Source organism: Jatropha curcas, chromosome 10 (assembly GCF_041381405.1).
Source record: "Jatropha curcas cultivar XTBG-Jc1 chromosome 10, XTBG_Jcur_1.0, whole genome shotgun sequence".
Classification (NCBI taxonomy): domain Eukaryota; kingdom Viridiplantae; phylum Streptophyta; class Magnoliopsida; order Malpighiales; family Euphorbiaceae; genus Jatropha; species Jatropha curcas.
The window spans coordinates 11,563,878-11,589,889 of NC_143160.1; the positions used below are offsets into that span (position 1 = coordinate 11,563,878).

Sequence of the window (26,012 nt, forward strand, 5' to 3'; positions counted from 1 at the left end):
ATTGGTCATAAATTAATTGATTAATAATTATTTAGTAAACACTAGACTTGAATCGTATAAGTATAAATGTATAAGATTAATTGATTGCTTGTTTAATTCTTTTTTTTTTTTAAAAAAAAAAATCTATACTACTATAAGGCAAGTTTCTAATCATATATTACATTTTTACTCAATGTAGGAATATTATTTGATTATTATTAAGTCATGAAAAGATATTTCAAGCGAAAATCTATCTCTGAACCTGAATCAACTTAAGCACCTACTCATGAATAAAAAGATCATGATAGAGAATGTCAAAATTAAAAAAGGAGTAGCTTCGAGTTTGAAAGTGATAATCTTCCAGCAGATCCAGGATTACAAATACCAGTCATGGATTATCATCCTAATACTCAAGATGAAATTAGAAGAGCATATTTACAAAAAGGGCCTTGTCAACTTCGTTTTCATGATTTCAAACAAACTTTACAAGGTAACATCATGAGGCGATTTAATCCATCTTGGTTTGATGAAAAAATCCTACTTGGTTAGAATATAGTATTACAAAAGGAGCGGTTTATTGCTTGTGTTGTTACCTTTTTTAGATCGAATAGCAAAGAACATGGAGGCAGTGGTGATTCTTTTGTTGTGGAAAGGTTTACTAATTGGAAAAAGAAAAATTACAAGTGCATGTTGGTGGACCTAATAGTGCTCATAATAAAGCTTGGAATAATTGTCAAGTTTTGATGAATCAAAAATAACACCTTCAAACTATTGTGAATAAGCAAACAAGTCAAGCTCGAAGTGATTATCGAGTTCGTTTAAATGCATCTATTGATTGTGTTCGGTTTCTTTCAAGACAAGGCTTGCCTTTCCGTGGACGTGATGAATCATGTGATTTTTTAAATCGAGAAAATTTTTTGGAAACTTTAAAGTTTCTTGGCTAGCATAATGAAGATATCAGAAGGGTTACTGTTAATAAGTGTCCTGGAAATCTTAAATTGACATCTGCAAACATTCAAAAAGATATTGTCATTGCTTTTGCTATTGAAACCATCAATATCATCATTGAAGACCTTAGCGATGTTTTGTTTTTCTATTCTAGTGGATGAAGCTCATGAAATATCAACTAAATAGCAAATGAAAGTTGTTATACGTTATGTGAACAGGAAAGGGCAAGTGATTGAGTGCCTTTTAGGCATTGTGCATGTCACAAACACTACTGCTTTATCACTGAAAGGAGCAATTGAAGCATTATTTGCCAAACATAAGCTAAGCATTTCCAAAATACGCGGTCAAGGCTATGATGGGGCAAGTAATATGCAAGGTGAGTTTAACGGTCTTAAAAATTTAATTCTAAAAGAGAATGAAAGTGCATTTTATGTTCATTGCTTTGCTCACCAACTACAGTTAGCACTTATTGCTGTTGCAAAAAATCATATGTCTAGCATTTTTATTCACTTTGGTGACAAATGTTGTAAATATTGTTAAGGGCTTTTGCAAACGGCATGACATTCTTATAGAGTCTCAATTTATTAAAGTTTTAAAAGCACTTGAAAATGGTGAATTTGAGAGTGGACAAGGGAAAAATCAAGAATCTACTTTGAAACGGGCTAGGGATACAAGATGGGATTCACATTATCATACTTTGATTAGCTTAATAAAGATGTTTTCTTCTGTTATTGATGTTCTTGAAGTTGTCATGGAAAATGTAAAGTCAGCGCAAAGTGTTGAAGCTTGCACTTTATTAGATTTATTACAATCGTTTGACATTGCCTTTTGTCTTCATCTAATGTGAAACATATTAGGAATTGCTAATGAATTGTCACGAGCACTACAATGAAAGGATCAAGATATTGTGAATGCAATGACTTTGGTTAGAATAGCTAAGCAACAATTGCAAATTATGAGAGATGATGGATGAGACTTTTTGTTAAATGAAGTTTTCTTATTTTGTAATAAAAATAACTTGGATGTTCTTGACATGGATGATATGCATATCCTTTGAGGACGATCTCGACGCAATGCAGAAAAAATGACAAATATGCATCATTGCAAAGTGGAGCTATTTTATGTTGTGATAGATTTACAACTCCAAGAGCTCAATAGTCGTTTTAATGAAGTGAATACAGAGTTACTTATATGTGTTTCATGCTTGAATCCGATTGATCTATTCATTGCTTATGATAAGGAAAATTGATTTGTCTTGCTTAGTGTTATCCTATTGAGTTTTCATCAGTCCAACTTAATGTTCATATATCATTAATACGAAGTCCAATTCCGAGTTTTTAAATGTGATTGGAATTGGTGATCTTGCTGAGAAAATGGTAAAGGCAGAGAAACATATTTTGAATCCATTAGTTTACAAGCTTATAACGTTGGCTTTTGTCTTACCTATTGCATCTGCATATGTTGAAAGAGCATTTTCTGCCATGAAAATTGTGAAGAATCAATTACGTAATAGAATTGGAGATCAATGGATGGCTGATTGTTTGATCACTTATATTGAGAAAGATATTTTTGATAAAGTTGACAATGAAATGGTTATGCGACGTTGTCAAGGCAAGAAGACTCGTAAAGAACAATTGTAATTTTTTTTTTTATTTTGTAACTTTTATTAATGTAAATGTTGTTATAAATGTTTCATGTTAATTAGTAAATTTAACTATTGGAATTTTTTTTATGTTATAAATCATTTTATTTTTATGGAAAAAATGTTAAAATTTTTGCCACCTTAATTATAAATCGTGGCTTCGTCCCTCGGCATATAAGGGTGAAAAGTCAACTAACTACCTGCAACATTTTAACAATAGTTTTTCCAAATTTGATTAAACCTAAATTACTCGTCAATGGAATCTAACCTCCAGACGAGTAATTCACCTTTGCCTTACAAAAGGAGGATTCGAGTATCAAATATCACCTTGCTCTCGGTTGCACTTAAGAGGAGAGTTAAAGTTCGAATCCAATATTAATCAAATACCAAATATATAATGGCATATAAAGTTTTAAATCCAGCTACTTAATCGATTAGTTCTAACTTTATAGCCATGGTTCGAACCAAATAATATCAAATTAAGATTCAATAAATTGTAGCCTCTAGTCCAATAATTCACTTGTACCCTACAACTCAAATATTATTTAATAAATTATTATTTAAACCGAAAACAATTAAAATTTATTTAACTTCTTCGAAATGAAATAATGATAGATTAACACCAAAAGTGTTCATTGATAAAAAAAAAAAAAAAGGAATGACAAATTGGCAACGAGTTAACTTATGGATGAATAGGTGAATTAAAACTAATTTCCAAATATATATATATATACTAACAGAAAAGCGATGTAAACGTCCAACTTTTTAGTGTAATAAAAATTACAGCGACTTGTCAACACTTTCAAGGAAAATATTCATTAAAAAAAATATTAATTTGGTGATGGAAATGGAATAGGACGATGAAGAAAACAATAGACGTAAAAAGAATTTATTGATGAAATTTGAAAGATTTATTGCTAATGCATTGTATTTCCACCGACAAGACTTTTTCTGACAATTTTTATTGCTAATGCACATCATGCTTTGCCTTTGCGGCACTAGAACTTATAGATTTCGGCCATTTTATTTTTATTTAGTTTGCAATTTTTTATGTTTAATGGTTCTTTTTGTTTTCATGTTTTTTAAATTGCAATAATGTTAGTAATTCTTTTTAGAAAAAATAAAAATAATGTAAATAGATATCTTAATTATGTCTTATTTGATAAACATTAGAAGTAAAAAGAATAAATGTGAATTAGAAAGGAGGTTAGAACCCATGAGTTAAAAATATGCAATATCGGCTTATTTGGGTTTGGGTCAATTAATGCTAAAAATGAGATTCTTAACACTGTCACCCTTATATGTTGGGATTCTTAATATTCTCCTCAAATGCAACCGGAATTGAACTTCGGTTGACACTTGAAACATAAAATTCTCCCCGTGAAATTAAATTGGAACTTTTTGTCCTTAAAATTGGATGGATCTCGTTGGCACCGGTGAACTGAGGAATAACTGGAGCGAGTAAGATCTGCTCTGATACTATATTAAAAGTAGAAATAACTGGAGCGAGCAAAATCTGCTCTAATACTATATTAAAAGTAGAAAGGGTAAAGGTGTTTTGATACTATATTAGAATTAAAAAGGGTAGAGATGAATTAGGTAGGAGGTTAGAACCAACCAATGAACTGAAAATATATGATATGGGCTTACTTGAGTACTAAAAGATTAATATTAATTGATTAGCCAGCTAACTTATCACTTTTATTGCCATCTTTATATGTCTTTTATATGCTAGGATTCTTAACAATAAAAAGTGATCTAATTCTAGGAAAAAAAAAAGGATAACATGTTTCTAATTAAACAAAAACAAAAGGTGATCCACTAAACTAGACATAAAATGTGTATTCCATTTTGAAAGTATTAAGAGAAGTCCAAAATGTTTTAAAACAACCTCTTCTAATATTAGCTAGCTTAGCTTCTTTTTTTTTTTTTTTTTTTTTTTTTTTTGACATTACTAGCTTAGCTAATAATTGATGATAGGAATATGGCATTACAGAAACTTCTTTGCAATTACTAATTATGTTCTGTCAAATCAACATCAGAAAATTTGGAAATTTTCTATAGAAAATTGGAAAATATAAAATAAAATAAAATAAAAATAAAACTTTAACAACAGTCTCCAAAAATCCAATAAATAAGCAAACAACTGTCATTTAACAGCCACCAATCAAAACCTCTGTGCCGAAGTCAAGAAACAGCTAAGCTAACAAAACATCTTCATCATCAATGTCAAGAAAAGCTCTGCTTATTATATTTTCAATTCTTCAAACTTCTCTGTTTCATATTTCAATGGCAGCAACAGCAACAACAACAGCAACTTTAGATCCATCTGAGGAAGCTCTTCTCCAATGTCTCTCTACCCATTCTTTACCCTACCCACCAATTTCTCAAGTCACCTATTTCCCTTCAAATCCAAACTACAAATCTATCTTGCAATCTTACATAAGAAACCTTAGATTCAATTCTTCGTCAACCCCTAAACCTCTCTTCATTGTAACACCAACCCATGTTTCACATATTCAAGCATCTATCATTTGTTGCAGGTTTCATGGATTGGAGATGAGAATTAGAAGTGGAGGCCATGATTATGATGGTCTTTCTTATATTTCAAAAACGACATCATTTATGCTTCTTGACATGTTTAATATGAGATCTGTTAGTGTTAATATAGAAGAAGAAAGTGCTTGGGTTGAATCTGGTGCAACTCTTGGTGAAGTTTATTATTGGATTGCTACTAAGAGTAACATTCATGCATACCCAGCTGGAGTTTGCCCTACTGTTGGTGTTGGTGGCCATTTAAGTGGAGGTGGGTATGGTAATTTAATGAGGAAATTTGGATTATCTGTTGATAAGATTGTTGATGCTTTAATTATTGATTTTAATGGTAGGGTTTTGGATAGGGAAAAAATGGGGGAAGATCTTTTTTGGGCAATTAGAGGTGGTGGTGGTGCAAGTTTTGTTGTTATTGTTTCTTGGAAAATTAAATTAGTTCTTGTTCCTGAAATTGTTACTATTTTCAGAATTGAAAAAACATTAGAGGAAAATGGGCTGGATATTGTTTATAATTGGCAAAAAATTGCAGATAAGGTTGATGATGATTTGTTTATAAGAGTTGTTTTGAACCCAGTCGTTAGAAAGGGTAAAGAAACAGTTAAGGCTAAATTTAATGCTCTGTTTCTTGGAAAAGCAGAGAGACTAGTTGGTTTAATGGAGAAAGAACTTCCTCAATTGGGTTTATCAAGAAATGATTGTAAAGAAATGAGTTGGATTGAATCTGTTTTGTTTTGGTCTAATTACCCAATCGGTACCTCCATTGATGTTCTGCTTGAAAGACATTGTCAAACAGAGAGATTCTTGAAGAGGAAATCTGATTATGTCCAACAGGCTATCTCAAAGCAAGATCTTGCTCAAATATTCAAGAAAATTATTGAATTGAAAAAAGTTGTATTGACTCTAAATCCATATGGTGGCAAAATGGCAAAAATTTCAGAATTTGAAACTCCATTCCCACACAGAGAAGGGAATATGTATAAAATCCAATATGCAGTTAATTGGAAAGAAGAAGGTGTAGAAGCAGAGGAGAAAAATTTGGAACTTATAAGGAAGCTTTATGATTATATGACACCATTTGTGTCAAAATCACCAAGATGTTCTTATTTAAATTATAGAGATGTTGATCTGGGTACTAATGAAATTGGGAATGAAACTTATGAAGAAGCTAAAAAATGGGGGATTAAGTATTTTAAAGGCAATTTTGAGAGGTTAGTGGAAGTGAAGACAACAGTTGATCCATTTAATTTCTTTAGATATGAACAGAGCATTCCATCTCTTGAAGCAGCTTTGAAGAGTAGAATGGCGGAGTAGCTAGAGCTGCGCAGCACCCGGTGAATATTAGACAATCTTCTAAAAAAAATTTACATTTTTCAAGCCAATCATAAATAAATTTACTAGACATCAATTGCCTACTTCAATTTCAAAATTAAGTTTGGTCTTTTTTTTTTTCCTTTTCCTTTTTTTTTTTTTTTTTAAGAAAATTGGCTTTTATATGAAAGATTCTATCTATTAAGTGAATTGGCATGCTTGTTGATTCCTAATACTCGCACAATGGAGTTGATATTTTTATAAGAACATAAATTATTATACTTAGTTTAAATGCAGTTTTATTATCTTTATAAATGGATTGTATACAATGACGGAGCTAGGAGGTCGAAGGGTGGGTACCCAGTCTCTCTAAAAAATTTTTTTTATAACCCTCTACTTTAATTTCTGACTCAGTCACTGATTGTATAGAAGTAATTGAATAGATATTCTAGATTGCAAGATAATAAATTTTCAATTTCTTTTTCTTATTGAAATTGAAATTAACCGAATTTTTTATAAATTAAATTGAATTTAAACGATTTTACCGATTTCTGCTTAATCCTAAATATCACCAACCTCAGTGGAAAATTTATTGATAGCACATGAAAATTCCATATCCTGGGCTCCAATGGGCTGCAAAAGATGGACGAGCGACCAATTTCTGGGATGAATAATCAATCACATCGGCTTCCTCTTTGGCCCAACTCTACTATGAATGGCAAAAATGCATACTCAGTTTCAATTTGGATTGAATTATTTAGAAGGATTTAAAAAAAAAAAAAAAAAAGAAAAGTCAGATTTCACTGTTTGGCTTTTAAACTTATTTAAAAGAATTAAAAAGATCATTTTTGACCTTTTGAGTTAATTTAATTCTGAAATTTATTCTTATTTTTGCAAATCAATGAATTAATTCAATTCAATATTGACTTTTATCCTTTCTTGTTCTGTACCGAAAATATAAAAGCATTATTTCTTTCAACATAATAAATTTACAAAACATGCAATATAATTTTAATTTATTCAACATGAGAAAACATGAATTGCATATATAATAAACTCAATAATAAAAATCAATTTTAAAATATTCAAATTAATATATATTTACAAACTCGATATCGCGGATCAAAATAAAGGAAGATAACATGTACCATTTCCCTCTATTTCATATTTAATTAATTTTTATTAAATTGGTTTTCCAACATTGAAACAAAATTGTTTGATTTTTGGTCTTCTCTACTCATTCGTAATTCAAGGCATGATTTCTACATTAGGTGTAGAGATATATGAATTTGTCCTTTTTTTATATATATATATTTGTGTCTTAATTTTATGCTCTATAAATCAAGTGTTAGAATTTATTTCTTTTCAAATTTAGTCCATTTGCCCAGAATTTCTCGCTGAAAAATCAAAATAAACTATATTACTTCATTCATTCACTTAATTCATTTGTCCAGATTGTTACTTTGGTTTCTTATTTTTCCCTTTCTCTTTTTTTTTTTTTTTTAGAATAAAAGAAAAGTATACTTTTTTAAATAAGAAATATAAAATAATAAAAAATTGAAAAAAAGAGAAACGAATTGAACTGTAATGTTTGTGTTGGACATGGTTTATTTAATTTTAATCTCAATTTTTCAACATTAATAACTCATTTCATAAGATGAAAAATTTTATATATATATATTAAACATAATTGCTAGGAATTTAAAAACGAATTTTATCAATTTTGGAAATATTAGTTATAGGAAATAAATTATTTTCTCCGATTAATAAATAATAATTTTTTTTTGAGCATGGGAGATGGAAGATTCAAACTTGAATTTATTGTCAAAGTAGTGAAAGTAGCGTATGTACTACCACTAGGCTTGGTGTGCAAATTGGCAAATAAAATTGCTCCCACCTCTCTAGACCAAATCACAAGCAGATTTTTTTTTTCTTTGCAAATTTATTGGGCATAGATGGTTTGCTTTTAACATCTCAAAAATATGCAAAAATTGAATTCTGACACAGTCATTTAACAAAATAAAAATAAAAGAACAGAAAAAATATAATATAATAGTAAAAGAATTCATAATATTGCATCGAATTTGTTAATCCGATATATTAAATTAAGTGTAGTAAATATTATAAAATAACTAGCAATATACCCGTGCTATGTACGATAAAAAAAAGTAAAACAAAGTAAAATTGAGAGAATATATATAGAATTTATTAATTTTTGAATAAGATTTCTTTTATTATGCTATTAAAAAATATTATAAAGATATATCAATAAAAAAATATAGCATGATTTTTTATTATTAAAGTAAAAATTAGTAGATAGGCATGTGTTCAGGAATATGGATTAAATTAAAAATATTAAAATTTATAGAGATAAACTAAAAAAAGTAAAATAAAAGGTGGTAAAATTCATTATTTTGATTTATTTTGAAATAATTTATTTTAAATATAAATCTTCAACTCATCATATTATTAATACTATAATTAATCAATTATATTTAACATAATTTAATTTAATACAAAAATTTTAAATTTTTTAATATAAAATAATAATTGCCTATATCATTAAAATTTATAAATTATGTAATTTATTTATATCATTAAAAGTTATATAAATTGTTACTTAACACACTATTAATTCTCTAACTTTATATTAATCAATTACGTTTAAGACGGTCTAATTCAATTATAAATTAATTTATTTCAAATAAATATAAAAATAAACAATTAAATTATACACATATCATTAATTTAGAATCCTACGTGGCAATACTAAGAAAAATTCTGTCTGATATATATATATTGATTTGATTGTTTACGGTTATAAAAACATGTTAAATAATATTTAAAAAAGGAGAAAAAAAAGTTTGAGTAAGAACTACTAACCACATTAGTGAAAATAGTTTAAATGTAAAAAATTCTGAATTTTTTAAAAATACGAATAATATATTTCAAAGTAGGAACCAATATATATTTGCTAAAAATACAAAAAAATAAATGGAAACATTTAAATCGGAAATATTAAAGATACATTAACGGTTGGTAAAGGAAATGTTTGTTACTTCACAAATTTGAGGGTAAAGATTTGTTACAAAGCAATACATTAATACATTAATCGAATAATTCATTGTTATTAAATTTTATCATTTTTTAAAAACTAATAAGTAATAATAATTATTTAAAGCCATTAATACATTAAATAACCAAATCAAAAACACTAATTCAAAATAAATTCAAACTAAACGAATGCATTAATACATTAAATAATCAAATCAAACCAAATCAAAAACACTAACTCAAAATAAATATAAACTAAACTAATACATTAATACATTGAATAATCAAATTCAATCAAACCAAAAATACTAATTCAAAATAAATCGAAATCAAACCAAACCAAGCCAATATATTAATATATTAAATAATCAAATCAAACCATGCCTGAGTCTAATTGGAAGAATATGCCACATGTCAAATTAAACTGCCAAGTGATATGTCACTTGTCAATTTTCTAGGAAAAAAATGCTTGCTTTATATATATATTGATGATAACCGGTAAAAAAAAAAAATTAAATGGCCATTAATTAAAAGTTAATGAATTGAGATTCATTTTGAACGTGTAACTGCCCATTTTCAGAACATTTTGATTTTAATTTTTATAGAAAATATTAATAATTGATTTTCTATTTAATGCTGATCAAATATATTACGGAGAAGATACATTGCAAAAATATGAAAGTATCCAAATCCAAAAAATGTATTATATATTACCATATAACAATTATAACCATTTTAATAGTAATAATTTGTTAAAAGAACAGAAAAACAGAAAATAAACTTGAAAATAGAAAACAAAAAATCTGAGTAAAAAAGAAAAATAAAAAATATATAAAGATATTGTTTCTTTATTGTATGGGCCATCCGCCACTATCGGCCACTGGCTATCGGCCACTATCGACTATTACTACCGGTCACGGTGATTTATCTTTTTTTATACAATTTTTTCTTATTTAAGAATAAAATTTTGAAATACCACATTTCTATAATTAGAAATAACTTTATGTAGTGTTATGAGTTAAAAATTTTTAATATTTTATAATTAATTTTCAATTTTAAAATCAAATAATGAAAAATGAGTTATTAATTCGGAAAATACTTTTTTAGAAAATATTTTGTAAAAATAAATTACTTTCTAAAAATAAGGATTGCTTTAAACAAATTTCCATATATTCTCCATCATTTCCGATTAGAGCATGTTTTGAAAAAGACTTTTAGTTAAAAGATTATGCTTACCCAGGTAGACCATGGCCATATCCATAAACCAAACCAATAAAAATTATTTTATCTTTTTTTTTTCCATATATAGTCAGAAATACCGTTTTTTCAATATTATCTTCATTAGCTTGATTACGAGGAAAAAAAAAAGTTTAAAAGATTATATAACTATATTATAATTTTTATAATTTATCATGCGCATATTATTTTAAAAATAGATTTTAATTATTTTTAAACAATATTTAAATATATATATATATTCCAAACCATATTTAAACAGCCATAATGCAGAAGAAACCATACCCTATATCCATAAATCTTATATATATATCTTCATTCTTCCATTACGTCTGCTAAGCCAAGGAAAAAAAAAATGCCCAAAGCAACGACATATCTGTTACCTTTCGTCTTTATTCTTGTCTTCAACCTTTCTTCTTCATTTACAGTTGCAGCCGCTACAGATGATGCAGTCTATGCATCTTTCCTTCAATGCCTAAAAAACAATACAAACCCAAATGACCAAATCGCAAATCTTGTTTACACAAAAAGCAACAAAGGCTACACTTCAGTTCTTCGATCCTACATTAGGAACGCTAGATTAAACAAATCAACAACTCCAAAACCCTCAATCATTTTAACTCCAAAACAAGTATCCCATGTCCAATCATTTGTAATCTGCACCAAAAAAGTTGGTTATCAACTTAAAATCCGTAGTGGAGGCCATGATTATGAGGGAATTTCTTATTATTCAGATGAACCTTTTTTTATTCTTGATATGTTTAACCTTAGATCAATTAATGTTGATGTAACGAATAACTCTGCTTGGGTCGAATCCGGTGCTACACTTGGTGAATTATATTACAGAATTTGGGAAAAGAGTAAAGTTCATGGCTTTCCTGCTGGGGTTTGTCCCACTGTTGGAGTTGGCGGCCATATTAGTGGAGGTGGGTATGGTAATATGTTGAGAAAATATGGGTTAGCTGTTGATAATGTTATTGATGCTGTGATTGTTGATGTTAATGGTAAGGTTTTGGATAGGAAACAAATGGGTGAGGATTTATTCTGGGCAATTAGAGGTGGTGGTGGTGGAAGTTTTGGGGTTATTGTTTCTTATAAAATTCAACTTGTTTCTGTTCCTGAAACAGTTACAGTTTTTAGGGTTGAAAAATATATTGATGAAGATAATAGTACTATTGATCTTGTTTATAAGTATCAATCAGTTGCTCCGACAATTGACAATGGTCTTTTTATGAGGATGTTAGTGCAGCCAGTGAGTTCAAAGATCAACAAAGGTCAAAAAACAATTAGGATTACTATTGTGGCATTATATTTAGGAAATGCAGATAGTGTTGTGAGTTCATTGAGTAAAGAATTGCCTGAATTAGGGTTAAAGAAAGAGAAGTGCAGTGAAATGAGTTGGATTGATTCTGTTGTTTGGTGGGCTATTGATAATGCTACTTCTCCTAATGCTCTTCTGGACAGAGATCTCAATTCTGCAGAGTTCTTGAAAAGAAAATCAGATTATGTGCAAAACCCAATTTCAAAAACTGGGCTTAGTTCGATTTTTACAAAAATGATTGAGTTGGGCAAAACTGGGTTGGTTTTCAATCCTTATGGAGGCAAAATGGCTGAAATTCCAGCCTCTGATGCCCCTTTCCCTCACCGTGCCGGAAATTTGTATAAAATTCAGTATTCAATGAGTTGGCAAGATGAAGGAAATGCTGCAGAGAGTGAATATTTGGGTCAAATAAGGGAATTATATAATTTTACGACACCATTTGTGTCGAAGAATCCAAGAAGTGCATTTTTGAATTATAGAGATCTTGATATTGGTATTATGGAGCCTGGTAAAAATAGTTATCAAGCTGGTAGTGTTTATGGGTTTAAGTATTTTAATGGAAACTATGATAGATTAGTTAAAGTGAAGACTGCTGTTGATCCAGAGAATTTCTTCAGGAATGAGCAAAGCATCCCTACTCTTTCAAGGAAGACATAGATACAGAAAATAATTTACTGGTGGTACTTTTATTACTAGTAAAATAAACATGATTGTTGGCTGTAATAGACATTTTATTTTGCTGAAACCTTGTGAAAAATATTTGTCTAAACCGGGCTTATGGCCTCGCCTTGAGACCAAACTAATAAAAAAGAAAAAAAGACAATCTTTTTAATATTTCAATTTCTTAAATTTTTCAATTACACTCTTAGGATCCTTATAGATAGGGAAAGGGGAAAAAAAAAAAACGCCTCCCTAAATTATAGCCATAGTAACACATACCTCCTTCAAGGTTTTGGAGGTGACTTTAGCATCCTTATATTATACTTCCATTACATAAATGCATGTTTTTGTGGATTTTGTATATCTTCCGTCGAGCTGATATTGAAATGACCAAACTAACCCCCTTATAATAAAATGAAAAAAAAAACTTTTTCATTGGAGGGAAAGTGAATAATCATATCGAGAAAGTGGAGAAGGGTGAGAAGAAATTGCCAAAATTGTGAGGAGAGAAAATTGAAGGAAATGAAATCATTGGAGGTTTTGAATCGATTGAGTGGAAAAAACACTCAATCGATCGTTCTATATGCTTCGAAAGTGAAATCTCTCAGGTAAAATTTCGTTTTTGCTTTTGTTCAAGTTTTTGTTTGGTGTATTGAGTATGAAGTCGTGCAGACACTGTTTTTTTACATAGAAATAGTTGCCTTACAGTGTTTATTTGATTTGTAACTTAGAAATTAGCTTTAAATTTTGTTCATTTTGTTTTAGGGTTTATAGAAAACAAGCTGGTGTATCAAGTTCGATACGAACCCACGTAAACATGACATGATTAAAGCCAATAGGAACACAACTAATTTAATAATCGTGTTAAATATTTAAATATCAACACAATAGAAAATTTAAACGGGTGAGATGAACACGATACACATAACCAGCTTAATTAAATGGGTCATAAATGGATTAAAATGCAACCACTTTAATTAAATAGATTGTATAGGTTAGAAAATTTGACACGTATAATACGTATACCCGTGTGTGTGTATACATGAGAAGAAAATACATGTAATTGGTGATTCCAAATGACAATAATAATTTTAATAATAATAATAATAATAATAATAATAATATATTTATTTCTAAATAGTTTTATTTGAACAATAATTTAACACAGTTCTCAAATCACATGCTTATCAAATAAAATTCCTTTCTAATAAGTTTAAAGTCAATCACACTTTTTTTTTAATCTGTATGTGACATCCTACCGAGTCGAGTCTTAGAATAGAGTCGACTAGTCGAGTTGAGTCGAGTTGAACCAAACCCGGTTGGGGTAAAATGGGTGTATAAGTGGAGTTACTTGAGTGAGAGAAAAAGATCAAAGTATAAGGGTTAGGATTTATTTGCACTAAAACATACAGCTTGGGTGTTAAGTTGTAACCTTCTTACAATTGAGGTACCATTTAGAACTTTTACACACAAAGTCATGGATCTTTTAGAGCCTACCCGTGCATACCCATTTCACTTTCCCATTTTTCATCTTTATCTTCATCTTCTTCATTTTCTTCCTTTCCTCTTCCACCTTCCTTTCAATTTTAATGGTAGTTAAGCTTTAACTTCAATTCTTCTTCTATCCAAGTAAGTAAACCTTTTTGAAGTTCATAATTGAATCATTTGGTGCTATTATTTTAGAATTCATAAGAATTCTTATTTATAGGTGAAGGGAGTTCAAAGAGTGTAGAAAAAAGAAGTTAAAGAAGAGAAGCTCAAGCTTTTGGAGTAAAGGTTTGATATCTCTTTTCCTTTCCCATTTTCTTTGTATGAGATTTGTGTGGTGTGTTGCTATGAGACCATATTGCTTTATGTGAGTGGGAGGACTGGTAATGGTGAGAAAACAGGGGAAAACAGGAGAAGTATTGAATAAATGAAGTGAATATTGAGTTTATGTTGAAACAGGTTTTGTTGGAAATTTTACCAGTAATTTCATCTTGATTTTGACCCCATTTAATGATGGAATTAGGAAGTGTCATAGAAGAGTTATTTGTTCCTCTATGTGTTAGCTTTACATGGGTTCTTGAATCATCCAAATTGGAGTTGTATATGGAGAGATATGACCAAAAGAGTACAGACTGTGCAGGCTGGAACACGCGAAGCGCGCGCGCGAATCGCATGACGAGCTCGCGTTGCCTTCTCGCGCTCGCGATTTTCAAATGCGCGCTCGCGACTTTCACCTGAAACTCTCTGACTCTTATTTGGCACATCTCGCGCTCGCGACTTTCAAGTGCGCGCTCGCGACTTGTGCTCGTAAACTCTCTGACTCTCATTTGGCACTTCTCGCGCTCGCGACTTTGAAGTACGCGCTCGCGTACTTGGCCCTTGGCCTGTAAGCGCTCGCGACCTTCATCGCGCGCTCGCGAATTTGGCCTAGGAACTCACTGTCTCTCATTTGGCACTTCTCGCGCTCGCGACTTTCAAGTACGCGCTCGCGACTTGTGCCCGATAACTCACTGTCTCTCAGTTGGTGCTTTACGCGCTCGCGACCTTGCAAGGCGCGCTCGCGACTTGTGTTTTCATGCATTTTTGGACTTCATTTTCAATGCAATTGTATTCCTTTGCTTCACTTATATGCCTCCAATCATTTTAACATCAAATTCAACATTAGAACATGTATCAAAACAACACGCAAGCATGCAAATGATGTGAAATCAAATAAACATTATGAATTATGAAGTTATGAGCTATGAAATGATGTTGTGTTATATTATTGACATACCAACATTATGCTCCATTGAGGTTAGGTAGAAACCATGTAGATAAGGCTATGTCGCGACATAGGATAGCAGATCTGCACCCCATACAGTTTGATACTCCGGCTACAGGCCGTTGAGTGAATATGATTATATGGGCCATAGCAGCCAAGCATACAGTATTCATCCAGTTTCATACAGTTTTTCTTATCACTTCAGTTTCACTATAACCTTATGGAGCCATACAGATATCTTGACATAACATTCCATGAATCATACATTATTACAAATAGTACAAAAGATAATCAACGTATAATGAAGGATCATGCTATATGTGCTTATATGTTTAATTATCCACATGCATTTACATGCTTATTTCTATCTATGGATGTGTTTAATTGTTTCTTTATCTGTTGAGATATCCACTGAGCTTTATTTGCTCAGCGAGTTGCCTGTTTAACTCGCAGGTTTTGAGATTGGCCAGTAGAGAGTCAGCTTACAACTGCTGCAGTTCATCTGTAGAAGACTCAGTCTTCAGGGTAGCAACTCATTTTAATATGTATCTTTTGTCTACCCTTTTTATGGCATGTACAGGGCACTCAGTTGGGCCCATTTCATTTTGACACTAGTATCATGTTTTGTAAATATAAATTACATTATTATTGTAAACAACATCAGCATAATATTATATTCAATATACATTATGACTTCAGCATGTTAGGCCATACAGTCAACCAGTTTGTAACGTCTCGGTCCGATTCATTCGGGTTTACGGGTGGATCGGGAAGGGGTGTTACAAATTTTGGTATCAGAGCCCTAGGTTTAGTTTCCCCGGGCTTGCATTCATAAATCAGTATAGTGTACATGCCATGACTACCCTGATGAACTAAGCAGTTGTTGTTCTTTTAGGAGGATGTCACAGGAAGGTGAGAGCGAGTCACACGCCTCCAGGCCAGTGGAGGGTGAGGCTCCAATAGCACCAGGTCAAGAGGTGTTGTTAAAGCAACTTGCAGATACTTTTAGACAGATTGCAGGAGCGATACCTCAAGCACCAATAGTAGTAGTGTTGAAAGAATATTTCAAATTTCTTTTTTTTATTGTGTGTTATATTTTCAATCTCTACATCACTATATATATACACAAGATTGTTCCAATATAGGAAGAGATCTAAATAGGAATAAACCTAAATTAGGAAAGACAATAAACCTAAACTAGGAAAGACAATATTGATATTAATTACAAAGCTTTCAACACTCCCCCTCAAGTTGGTGCATAGATATTACTCATGCCCAACTTGCAAACCAAAGAATGAAACAGTTTGCTATTCAAACCCTTCGTGAAAACATCGGCTAGTTGCTCTTTTGAAGCTATATAGGAGACCTTTATAAGGCCTTCAACTATCTTCTCTTTTATAAAGTGACGATCAATCTCTATGTGCTTAGTTCGATCATGCTGGACTTGATTATTCATAATACTGATGGCTGCTTTACTATCACAAAACAAGGATATATTTGTTGTTTCAACCAACTTTAACTCTTCCATTAATCTGCGCAACCATAGGAGTTCACATATTCCTTGTGCCATAGCTCTATATTCTGCTTCTGCACTGGACCTTGCAACAACAGCCTGCTTCTTGCTTCTCCATGTGACAAGGTTTCCTCCAACAAAAACACAATATCCTGAGGTTGATCTCCTATCATCAAGAGAACCAGCCCAATCCGCATCTGTATAGCCTGTTATTGTCAAATGGCCATGTTTAGAAAATAAAAGTCCTCTACCAGGAGCTGATTTTAAATATCTTAGAATCCGATGCACAGCTTCTAAGTGAGACTCCCGAGGGTCATGCATATACTGACTCACTAAACTTACAGCATAGGCAATATCTGGTCTAGTATGGGCAAGGTAAATCAACCTCCCGACCAATCTCTGATACCTGCCAACATCAACTGAACTTCCCACTCCAGCTTGAAGCTTATGATTGGCTTCAATAGGTGATTCTACGGGTTTACATCCCAACATACCAGTTTCTTTAAGGAGATCAAGGATGTACTTTCTTTGAGAAATAAAAATCCCTTTTTCTGATCTAGCAACTTCTATCCCAAGGAAATATCTCAACTTTCCCAAATCCTTAATCTCAAACTCCCTAGCTAACAAATTTCTCAAGTGAGTCATTTCTTCTTCATTATTTCCAGTCATCACTATATCATCAACATAAACAATAAGCAAGGTGATCTTACCTTTATGATGTTTGATGAACAAAGTATGATCAGCATCGCTCTGCATGTACCCAAAAGAAAGCATAGCTTTACTAAACCTTTCAAACCATGCCCTTGGTGATTGCTTCAGCCCATATAATGACTTCTTCAGCTTGCAAACTTTTCCTCTGGTCTTGTCATCATCAAATCCAGGAGGAATCTCCATATACACCTCTTCTTTCAAATCACCATGTAGAAAAGCGTTTTTAACATCAAACTGATGTAATTCCCAGTCAAGATTGGCTGCACAAGACAGTAAAATTCTAATTGTATTCATTTTGGCTACAGGGGCAAAAGTTTCCTGGTAATCAACTCCATAGGTCTGACTGAACCCTCTAGCTACCAATCTGGCCTTGTACCTCTCAATGGAACCATCTGCCTTATGTTTAACTGTGAACACCCATTTACATCCAACTGGCTTCTTTCCTGATGGAGGAGTTACAAGATCCCATGTCTCGTTTTTTGCCAAAGCTCTCATCTCCTCAACCATTGCAGCCTTCCATTTTGAGTCCTGTAATGCCTCTTGCCAATCCTACGGTATAGAAACAGAAGAAACAGACAAAACAAAGGCTCTATAGGAAGGGGACAGAGCATTATAAGAGATGAAATGGGAGATAGGATGTTTAGTGCATGTTCTAACTCCTTTTCTAAGAGCAATAGGAATATCAAGGTCATTGTCAGAAGGGCTGGAATCAAGATTAGGATCAGAATCATCAGGAATTAAAGAAGACTCACCAAGTTCTTGTTCGGCTGTATTTTCAGAGCCTGAAATTGGAGAAGACGGTTGATCAGAGGTCTCATGCTCCATGGTTGTATCTGTATTAGTCCGTCGTGTGTAGGTTTTCAAATCAGGTCTATTCAATCTTTCTAGAGGTTTGGGTTGTTCTCTCCTACTATCTATGTCTACAGGAAACTCCCCCTGGAAAGGAACGTCATTCATCACCTCTTCCATCTGATATTTCTCCCCCTGAAGAGGTGATTGGGAAGGAAAATAAGACTCAAATTCCCGAAAGGTAACATCCATACTTACAAAATATTTTCTAGAAGGAGGATGATAACACTTGTATCCTTTTTGAGTAGCAGAGTAACCAACAAACACACACTTCAAGGCTCTAGGATCTAATTTGCTTAGACCATTCTGATGAACAAAACAAACACAACCAAAGACTTTAGGAGGTACAATATAAGAGTTTTTTCCTTGAAGAACCTCTAATGGAGTTTTAAAATTTAAAGTACGAAGAGGCATACGATTGATAAGGTAAGCAGCAGTCAAAATAGCATCCCCCCAATATGGTTTGGGAAGATTCATAGTGAACATAAGAGACCTAGCTACTTCCAGTAAATGCCTATTTTTTCTTTCCGCAACTCCATTTTGAGCACTAGTATTGACACAACTAGTTTGATGTATAACACCATTAGAATCTAAATAGGTACGAAAAACTGCATTCATGTATTCAGTACCATTATCAGTTCTTAGGATTTTAACATGCGCATCAAACTGAGTACAAATCATTCTATAGAAATTCTGAAAACACGAAAAAACTTCATTTTTTGTTTTCATCAAATAAACCCAAGTTAATCTAGTACAACAATCAATAAAGGTCACAAACCACCTATAACCAGAAAGAGAGAAAGTTTTAGTAGGACCCCATACATCAGAATGAATAGTAGCAAAAGGAATCAAGCTTTTATTATTAATTTGAGAATAAGAATGCCTGGTGTGTTTGGCAAGTTCACAAGCATCACATACTAATGAATCGAAATCACACTTAGCAAATAAAGTGGGAAATGAACGTCCTAAAACGGAAAAAGAGGGATGTCCTAACCTCCTATGCCATTGAATAACTTCATGGGAAGGATTTCTAGAAGTTCCTAACAAAGCTTGACCGGTACCCGACTTTGAAAAACGACAAACGTCATCCAACAGATACAGTCCATCGCGCAAGCTACCACTGCCAATCGTTCTCCCCGTGTTCAGTTCCTGAAATATACAATGAGTAGGGTAAAAGGTTACTTTGCAATTAAGCGCTTTTATGATTAAGCTAACAGATAATAGATTAATAGGGAATCTAGGGACATGAAGAACAGAGGAGAGTTTAATATTGGAAGTACGGTTAATAGAACCTGTGCCAGCAATGGGTACTAAGGAGCCATCCGCAATGCGAATTTTTTCTGTGCCTTGATACTTAGAATATGTAAGGAAATGTTTTATAGAGCCTGTTGTATGTTTATTTGCTCCTGAATCTATAACCCAAGAGGGTTTTGCAATTTTTGCAAGAAAGGTAAGAAAAGCATTACCTGAATTAACAAAATTAGAAGCTGCAGTCTGAGTTAAGGAAGAATCAAGCTGTGACAACAATCGTTTCAGGGACTGAATTTCCTTATCAGAAAAGCTACCAGTAGTAGATGTTTCCTCACATAAAGCTCCACCATCAGATATGTGTGCCTGCAGTCTAGAAGAACTGACCCACTTTCCTCCACGCCCTTTAGTTGGGCGTCCATGTAATTTCCAGAAGAACTCCTTCGTGTGCCTGTTCTTACCACAATAGTCACAAAATAATTGATCTCTGTTTGAAGAACCGTTCTTGGCAGCCTGTATATGTTCACTTGCAGAATTAGCAATCAACCCTGCTTTATCAATTGTAGATCTGTGAACCATTGCATTCCTCCGAGTCTCCTCTTGCTGTACAAAAGAATATGCTTGTCGTAAGGATGGAAAAGGATCTCATCCAAGAACTTGGACTCGAATTTGATCATACTCGTTGTTTAGGCCAGCTAGAAAATCATACACACGTTCTACTTCAATCAACTTCTGAACTTGAGTCGCATCATCAGTACATTTGGCTTGAAAGTCTTGGTAATAATCCAGTTCTTGCCATAACCCACTAAGTTCAGCAAAATACTGAGCGATAGTCAGATCTCCCTGTTTGGTTTCATGAACTTTCTGTCGCAATTCATACCTCTGAGCATAGTTTCCAGTTTGCGAATACGTCTATGAAGCGGCATCCCATATCTTCTTAGCTGTATCAAGAAGCAAATAGCCTCGGGAAATAGTTGGCTGCATGGAATTTATTAACCAAGACATAATAAGAGAATTCTCGGATTTCCATTTGTTAAAGCCTGGATCTGTCGAACCTGGTTTAGTTGCGCCACCATCAAGGTATCCCTGCAAACCTCTTGCTTCAATGAATAATAAGCAAGATCGAGACCAAGCCAGGTAGTTTGTTCCATCTAACTTCACCGGACTAATCTGAAGAGAGGGGCTCTCTGAGTGAAAACCCATATCCACCTTTTTTTCCGTCAGCCATATTGTCAGAAAAAAAATTTTTAAGCTGCAGTGGCGAAGAACTGGCAGCGGCAGAAATCAACCAAAAAAAGGAAAAAATTGCAAAAAGCAAAACTGGTGCTGAAGAACCAGCAAGGGAAGAACGCCACAACAAATCAAGGCTGTCGAAATAAAAAACGTCGACGGATCTCGCCGGAAACAGCCTCACGCGCCGGCGCGTGAAGAACGGCCGAAAACTTCTGGCAGCGCGTGTGCACACGCGCGTGGTCGGACAGCGACGCGGCTTGGATGGAGGGCCGATCGGCAGTCCCTCTTCCTTCTGAGCTGGGCGGTGACGGCCAACACCTAACTCCGGCGGCACTGTGTATATCTCAGCCCTGTTTCAAATCGAAACCGTCGCCGAAAAAATTCACGGCAATGGCTCTGATACCATGTTGAAAGAATATTTCAAATTTCTTTTTTTTATTGTGTGTTATATTTTCAATCTCTACATCACTATATATATACACAAGATTGTTCCAATATAGGAAGAGATCTAAATAGGAATAAACCTAAATTAGGAAAGACAATAAACCTAAACTAGGAAAGACAATATTGATTTTAATTACAAAGCTTTCAACAAGTAGAAAGAGAAAGAAAGCCCCCACTAGAGAAGCTTCGGAAATATGGGGCGAAAGAATTCAGTGCTAACAAGGATGATAGTCCAGAAAGAGCTGAGTATTGGTTAGATGGGACATCGAGAGTTCTGGAACAATTACAATGTACACCAGAGGACAAGTTGGTTTGTGCCACATCATTGCTCATAGATGAGGCATATACCTGGTGGACTACTGTTCAGCAGCGGGTATCAGCAGAGCAGCGTACATGGCAATTCTTCTTGGATGAATTCAAGAAAAAGTTCATTACAGAGGCTTACTTAGATGCGAGAAGGAAAGAATTCTTATACCTGAGGCAGAACAGAATGTCAGTTGCCGAATATGAGCGAGAATTTACCAGACTCAGCAGGTATGGTAAGGGGATAGTGGCTACAGAAGCCGAGAGGTGTAAAAAGTTTCAGGAAGGCCTGAACGATGAGATTCAAATGGGAGTGGTAGCTTCCAGATTCAGAGAGTTCTCAGCTTTGGTAGAGGCAGCTCAGGAGATAGAGCGAATTCAGGCCAGTCAGTGTACCAGACGCCAGCGGTCTCAGCAGAGGAGAGACCAGACTCAGAGTGCACCCAGTACCTATCAGTCAGAAAGCAAGAGATTCAGAGGTGCTAGTAGTTCAGCTAGTTATAGACCTTCCTTTAGCCAAGGCGCAGCTAGGGGTGCTAACGTGCCAGCGGTATCAGTTGTGGCTAGTTCTGTCGGTGGTAGTCGAGGTTCAGGCAAAGGAACTGGTAGAGGCACCGGTAGAGGTGCAGAGTCAGCCGGTTATACTTTTCCACCTTGTGAGCATTATGGCAGACGGCATGGTGGAGATTGTTGGTTGGTGACTGGTAAATGTTGGATATGCGGAGCATCAGACCATCAGAAGAAGGATTGTCCGAAGAGGGCAAGAGTTCTTACACAGTTCATAGCAGGCAGAGGAAGAGGTGAGAGCTCCGGAGGGCAGAGACAGCAGTCAGAGACTGTGGACAGACCCGATACAAGAGGTCCAGCCAGGGTTTATGCTATGCGAGCCAGAGAAGATGAGGAAGCTCCATATGTAATAGTTGGTGAGTTTTCCTTATGTGATCATACAGTTTATGCTTTAATTGATCCTGGCTCATCTCATTCATACATTAGTGTACCTAAACCTTGGGTTAAAGGGTTAGAAGTTGCATATGTGAGTCAGGGTATGTTAGTTACTAATCCATTAGGAGATGTAGTACAGACTCATACAGTGGTCGAAGGATGTCCAATTGTTATTCATGGAAGAGAGTTTCCAGGAGATCTGATGGAGTTGCCATTTAGAGAATTTGATGTTATTCTGGGTATGGATTGGCTATCCAGACATCAGGCTATAGTTGATTGTGCAAAGAAAAGGGTGACATTATATACAACAGCAGGGGAAGAGATTACAGTAGTCGGGAAGCGGCGAGATTTTCTGGGTAATGTGATATCAGCCATCGCAGCAAAGAGATTAATTCAGAAGGGTTGTGAAGCATACTTGATATGTGCATTACAAGCAGAGAAAGAACAGTCAGAAGTGCAAGATATACCAACAGTGTGTGATTATCCAAACGTATTTCCAGAACAGTTACCAGGGTTACCACCGAGGAGGGAAGTGGAGTTTACTATAGATGTCTATCCTGGAGCAGCACCAGTATCAATTGCACCTTACAGAATGGCACCAGCAGAGCTAAAAGAGTTAAAGATTCAGCTACAGGAGTTATTGGATAAAGGCTTTATCAGACCCAGTGTATCACCTTGGGGAGCACCGGTTTTATTTGTAAAGAAGAAAGATGGATCATTCAGATTGTGCATTGACTACAGACAACTGAACAAACTGACAATCAAGAATAAGTATCCATTGCCTCGAATCGATGATTTGTTTGATCAGTGAAAAGGTGCAGGTATGTTTTCTAAGATCGACCTTAGGTCGGGATACCATCAGTTGCGGATAAAGGAAGAAGATATTGCTAAGACTGCATTCAGGACCCGATATGGTCACTATGAATTTTTAGTCATGCCATTCGGTCTCACAAATGCACCAGCGGTTTTCATGGATCTCATGAACCGCGTGTTTCATTCATATCTGGAGCAGTTTGTGGTGGTGTTTATAGATGACATTTTGGTCTACTCTAAAGATAAGGTCGAACATGATAAACATTTGCGGATTGTACTTCAGACACTGAGGGATAAACAGCTGTATGCCAAGCTCAGTAAGTGTGAGTTTTGGCTGGAAGAAGTTTCTTTCTTAGGACATGTGGTGTCATCGGAGGGTATGAGAGTGGATCCTCATAAGATTGAAGCTATTGTTGATTGGAGACCACCCAGAAACGTCACAGAAGTTCGCAGTTTTCTGGGTTTAGCCGGTTATTACAGAAGGTTCGTAAAGGGATTCTCCATCATTGCATCACCTTTAACAAGATTGTTGAAGAAAGAGGTTGTATTCCAATGGGATGATAGATGTCAGCAGAGTTTTGACACTTTGAAGAAAAAGTTGACTGAAGCACCAGTGTTGACTCAGCCAGTGTCAGGTAAAGACTTTGAGATTTACAGTGATGCCTCGCATATTGGGTTAGGATGTGTACTCATGCAAGATAGAAAAGTGGTAGCTTATGTCTCCAGACAGTTGAAGCCACATGAATTGAATTATCCAACCCATGATTTAGAATTGGCAGCCATTGTCCTAGCATTCAAAGTATGGCGGCATTATCTATATGGTGAAAAGTGTTACATTTACACAGATCATCAGAGTTTAAAGTATTTGCCGACACAGAAGGACTTGAATTCAAGACAACGGAAGTGGATGCAGATTCTGGCTCATTATGAGTATGTCATTAATTACCATCCGGGCAAAGCTAACGTGGTAGCTGATGCCCTTAGCCGGAAATCATTGTTTGCTTTGAGAGCAATGAGAATTAGCATAGAGTTACAACAGCATGGAGTTATTCTAGCACAGATGCAAGTACAGCCATCTTGGGTTCAGGAAGTTGCAGAGGCACAGAAGAAAGATGCACAAACAGCACTATGGGTAAAACAAGTACAGGAAGATCATGGTGGGAAATTCAGATTGGATAACAGTGGAGTCTTATTCTATGAAGACAGAGTTGTTGTACCATAGATAGGGGAGCTTAGACAAAAGATTCTGCATGAAGCTCATAATAGTCCATATACAATGCATCCATGTAGTACCAAGATGTATCAAGATTTGAAGAAAGGTTATTGGTGGCTGGGCATGAAGAAAGATATCGGACATGTTGTAACAAGATGTTTAACATGTCAACAAGTAAAAGCAGAACATCAACTGCCAGCTGGGTTACTTCATCCAATAACAGTGCCAACATGGAAGTGGGATCAGATCATGATGGATTTTGTTACTGGATTACCTCAGACGCAGCGGAAGCATGATGCAGTATGGGTGATCGTGGACAGATTAACTAAGTCCGCACACTTTCTACCAGTTAGGATGGACTATTCTCTGGACAAGTTAGCAGACATTTATGTTAGAGAAATAGTTCGACTACATGGAGTTCCATCATCCATTATCTCTGATCGTGATCCAAGGTTTACATCGAAGTTTTGGGGTAAACTGCAGGAAGCATTAGGAACGAAATTGCATTTCAGCACTGCATTTCATCCTCAAACAGATGGCCAATCAGAAAGAGTAATTCAGATCCTAGAAGACATGATGAGATCATGTGGTATAGAATTTGAAGGCAGTTGGGATAGATATGTACCTCTCATGGAGTTTGCCTACAACAACAGCTACCAATCGAGCATTAAGATGGCACCATATGAAGCATTGTATGGTAGACCATGTAGGACACCTGTGTGTTGGACAGAACTGAGTGAGAAGAAGATTTTGGGTCCAGATTTGGTTAGAGAAACAGAATAGAAAGTGGAAATCATCAGAAAATGGCTGAAAGAAGCAAGTGATCGACAGAAGTCTTATGTTGATTTAAAGAGAAAGGATATGGAGTACTCGGTCGGTGATAAGGTATTTCTGAAAGTTTCACCATGGAAAAAGATCCTAAGGTTTGGACGGAAGGGTAAGCTTAGCCCTAGGTTCATTGGTCCATACGAGATTGTTGAACGTGTAGGCCCATTAGCCTATCGCCTAGCGTTACCTTCAACCTTAGATCGAATTCATAATGTCTTTCACGTATCCATGTTAAGGAGATACAGATCAAACCCATCGCACGTGTTATCCGCAGAAGAGATTGAAATTCAGCCGGATCTCACCTATGAAGAAGAACCAGTTCAGATCTTAGCCAGAGAAAATAAGGAATTGCGGAACAAGAAAATAGCATTGGTAAAAGTTCTTTGGAGGAATCATAAGACAGAAGAAGCAACTTGGGAATCTGAAGACACCATGCGACAAGAGTATCCGCAGTTGTTCACA

At 34.3% G+C, this 26,012-nt stretch overlaps 2 protein-coding genes and 1 pseudogene across 2 annotated transcripts; all 3 read left to right on the plus strand.

The window, feature by feature from the left end:
- Positions 1-749: 749 nt before the first annotated feature.
- Positions 750-2,567, plus strand: LOC149493094 (uncharacterized; annotated as a pseudogene).
- A 2,147-nt stretch (positions 2,568-4,714) lies between these two features.
- Positions 4,715-6,561, plus strand: LOC105635667 (berberine bridge enzyme-like 8). The gene has a single exon (XM_012218743.4). The coding sequence runs from the start codon at positions 4,796-4,798 to the stop codon at positions 6,431-6,433; it is 1,638 nt and encodes a 545-aa protein (XP_012074133.1). The 5' UTR covers positions 4,715-4,795; the 3' UTR covers positions 6,434-6,561.
- Positions 6,562-11,020: 4,459 nt separating this feature from the next.
- On the plus strand, positions 11,021-12,875 carry LOC105635666 (berberine bridge enzyme-like 21). The gene has a single exon (XM_089726582.1). It carries the CDS (start codon positions 11,076-11,078, stop codon positions 12,696-12,698), a length of 1,623 nt encoding a protein of 540 aa, XP_089582708.1. The 5' UTR covers positions 11,021-11,075; the 3' UTR covers positions 12,699-12,875.
- Positions 12,876-26,012: the final 13,137 nt, after the last annotated feature.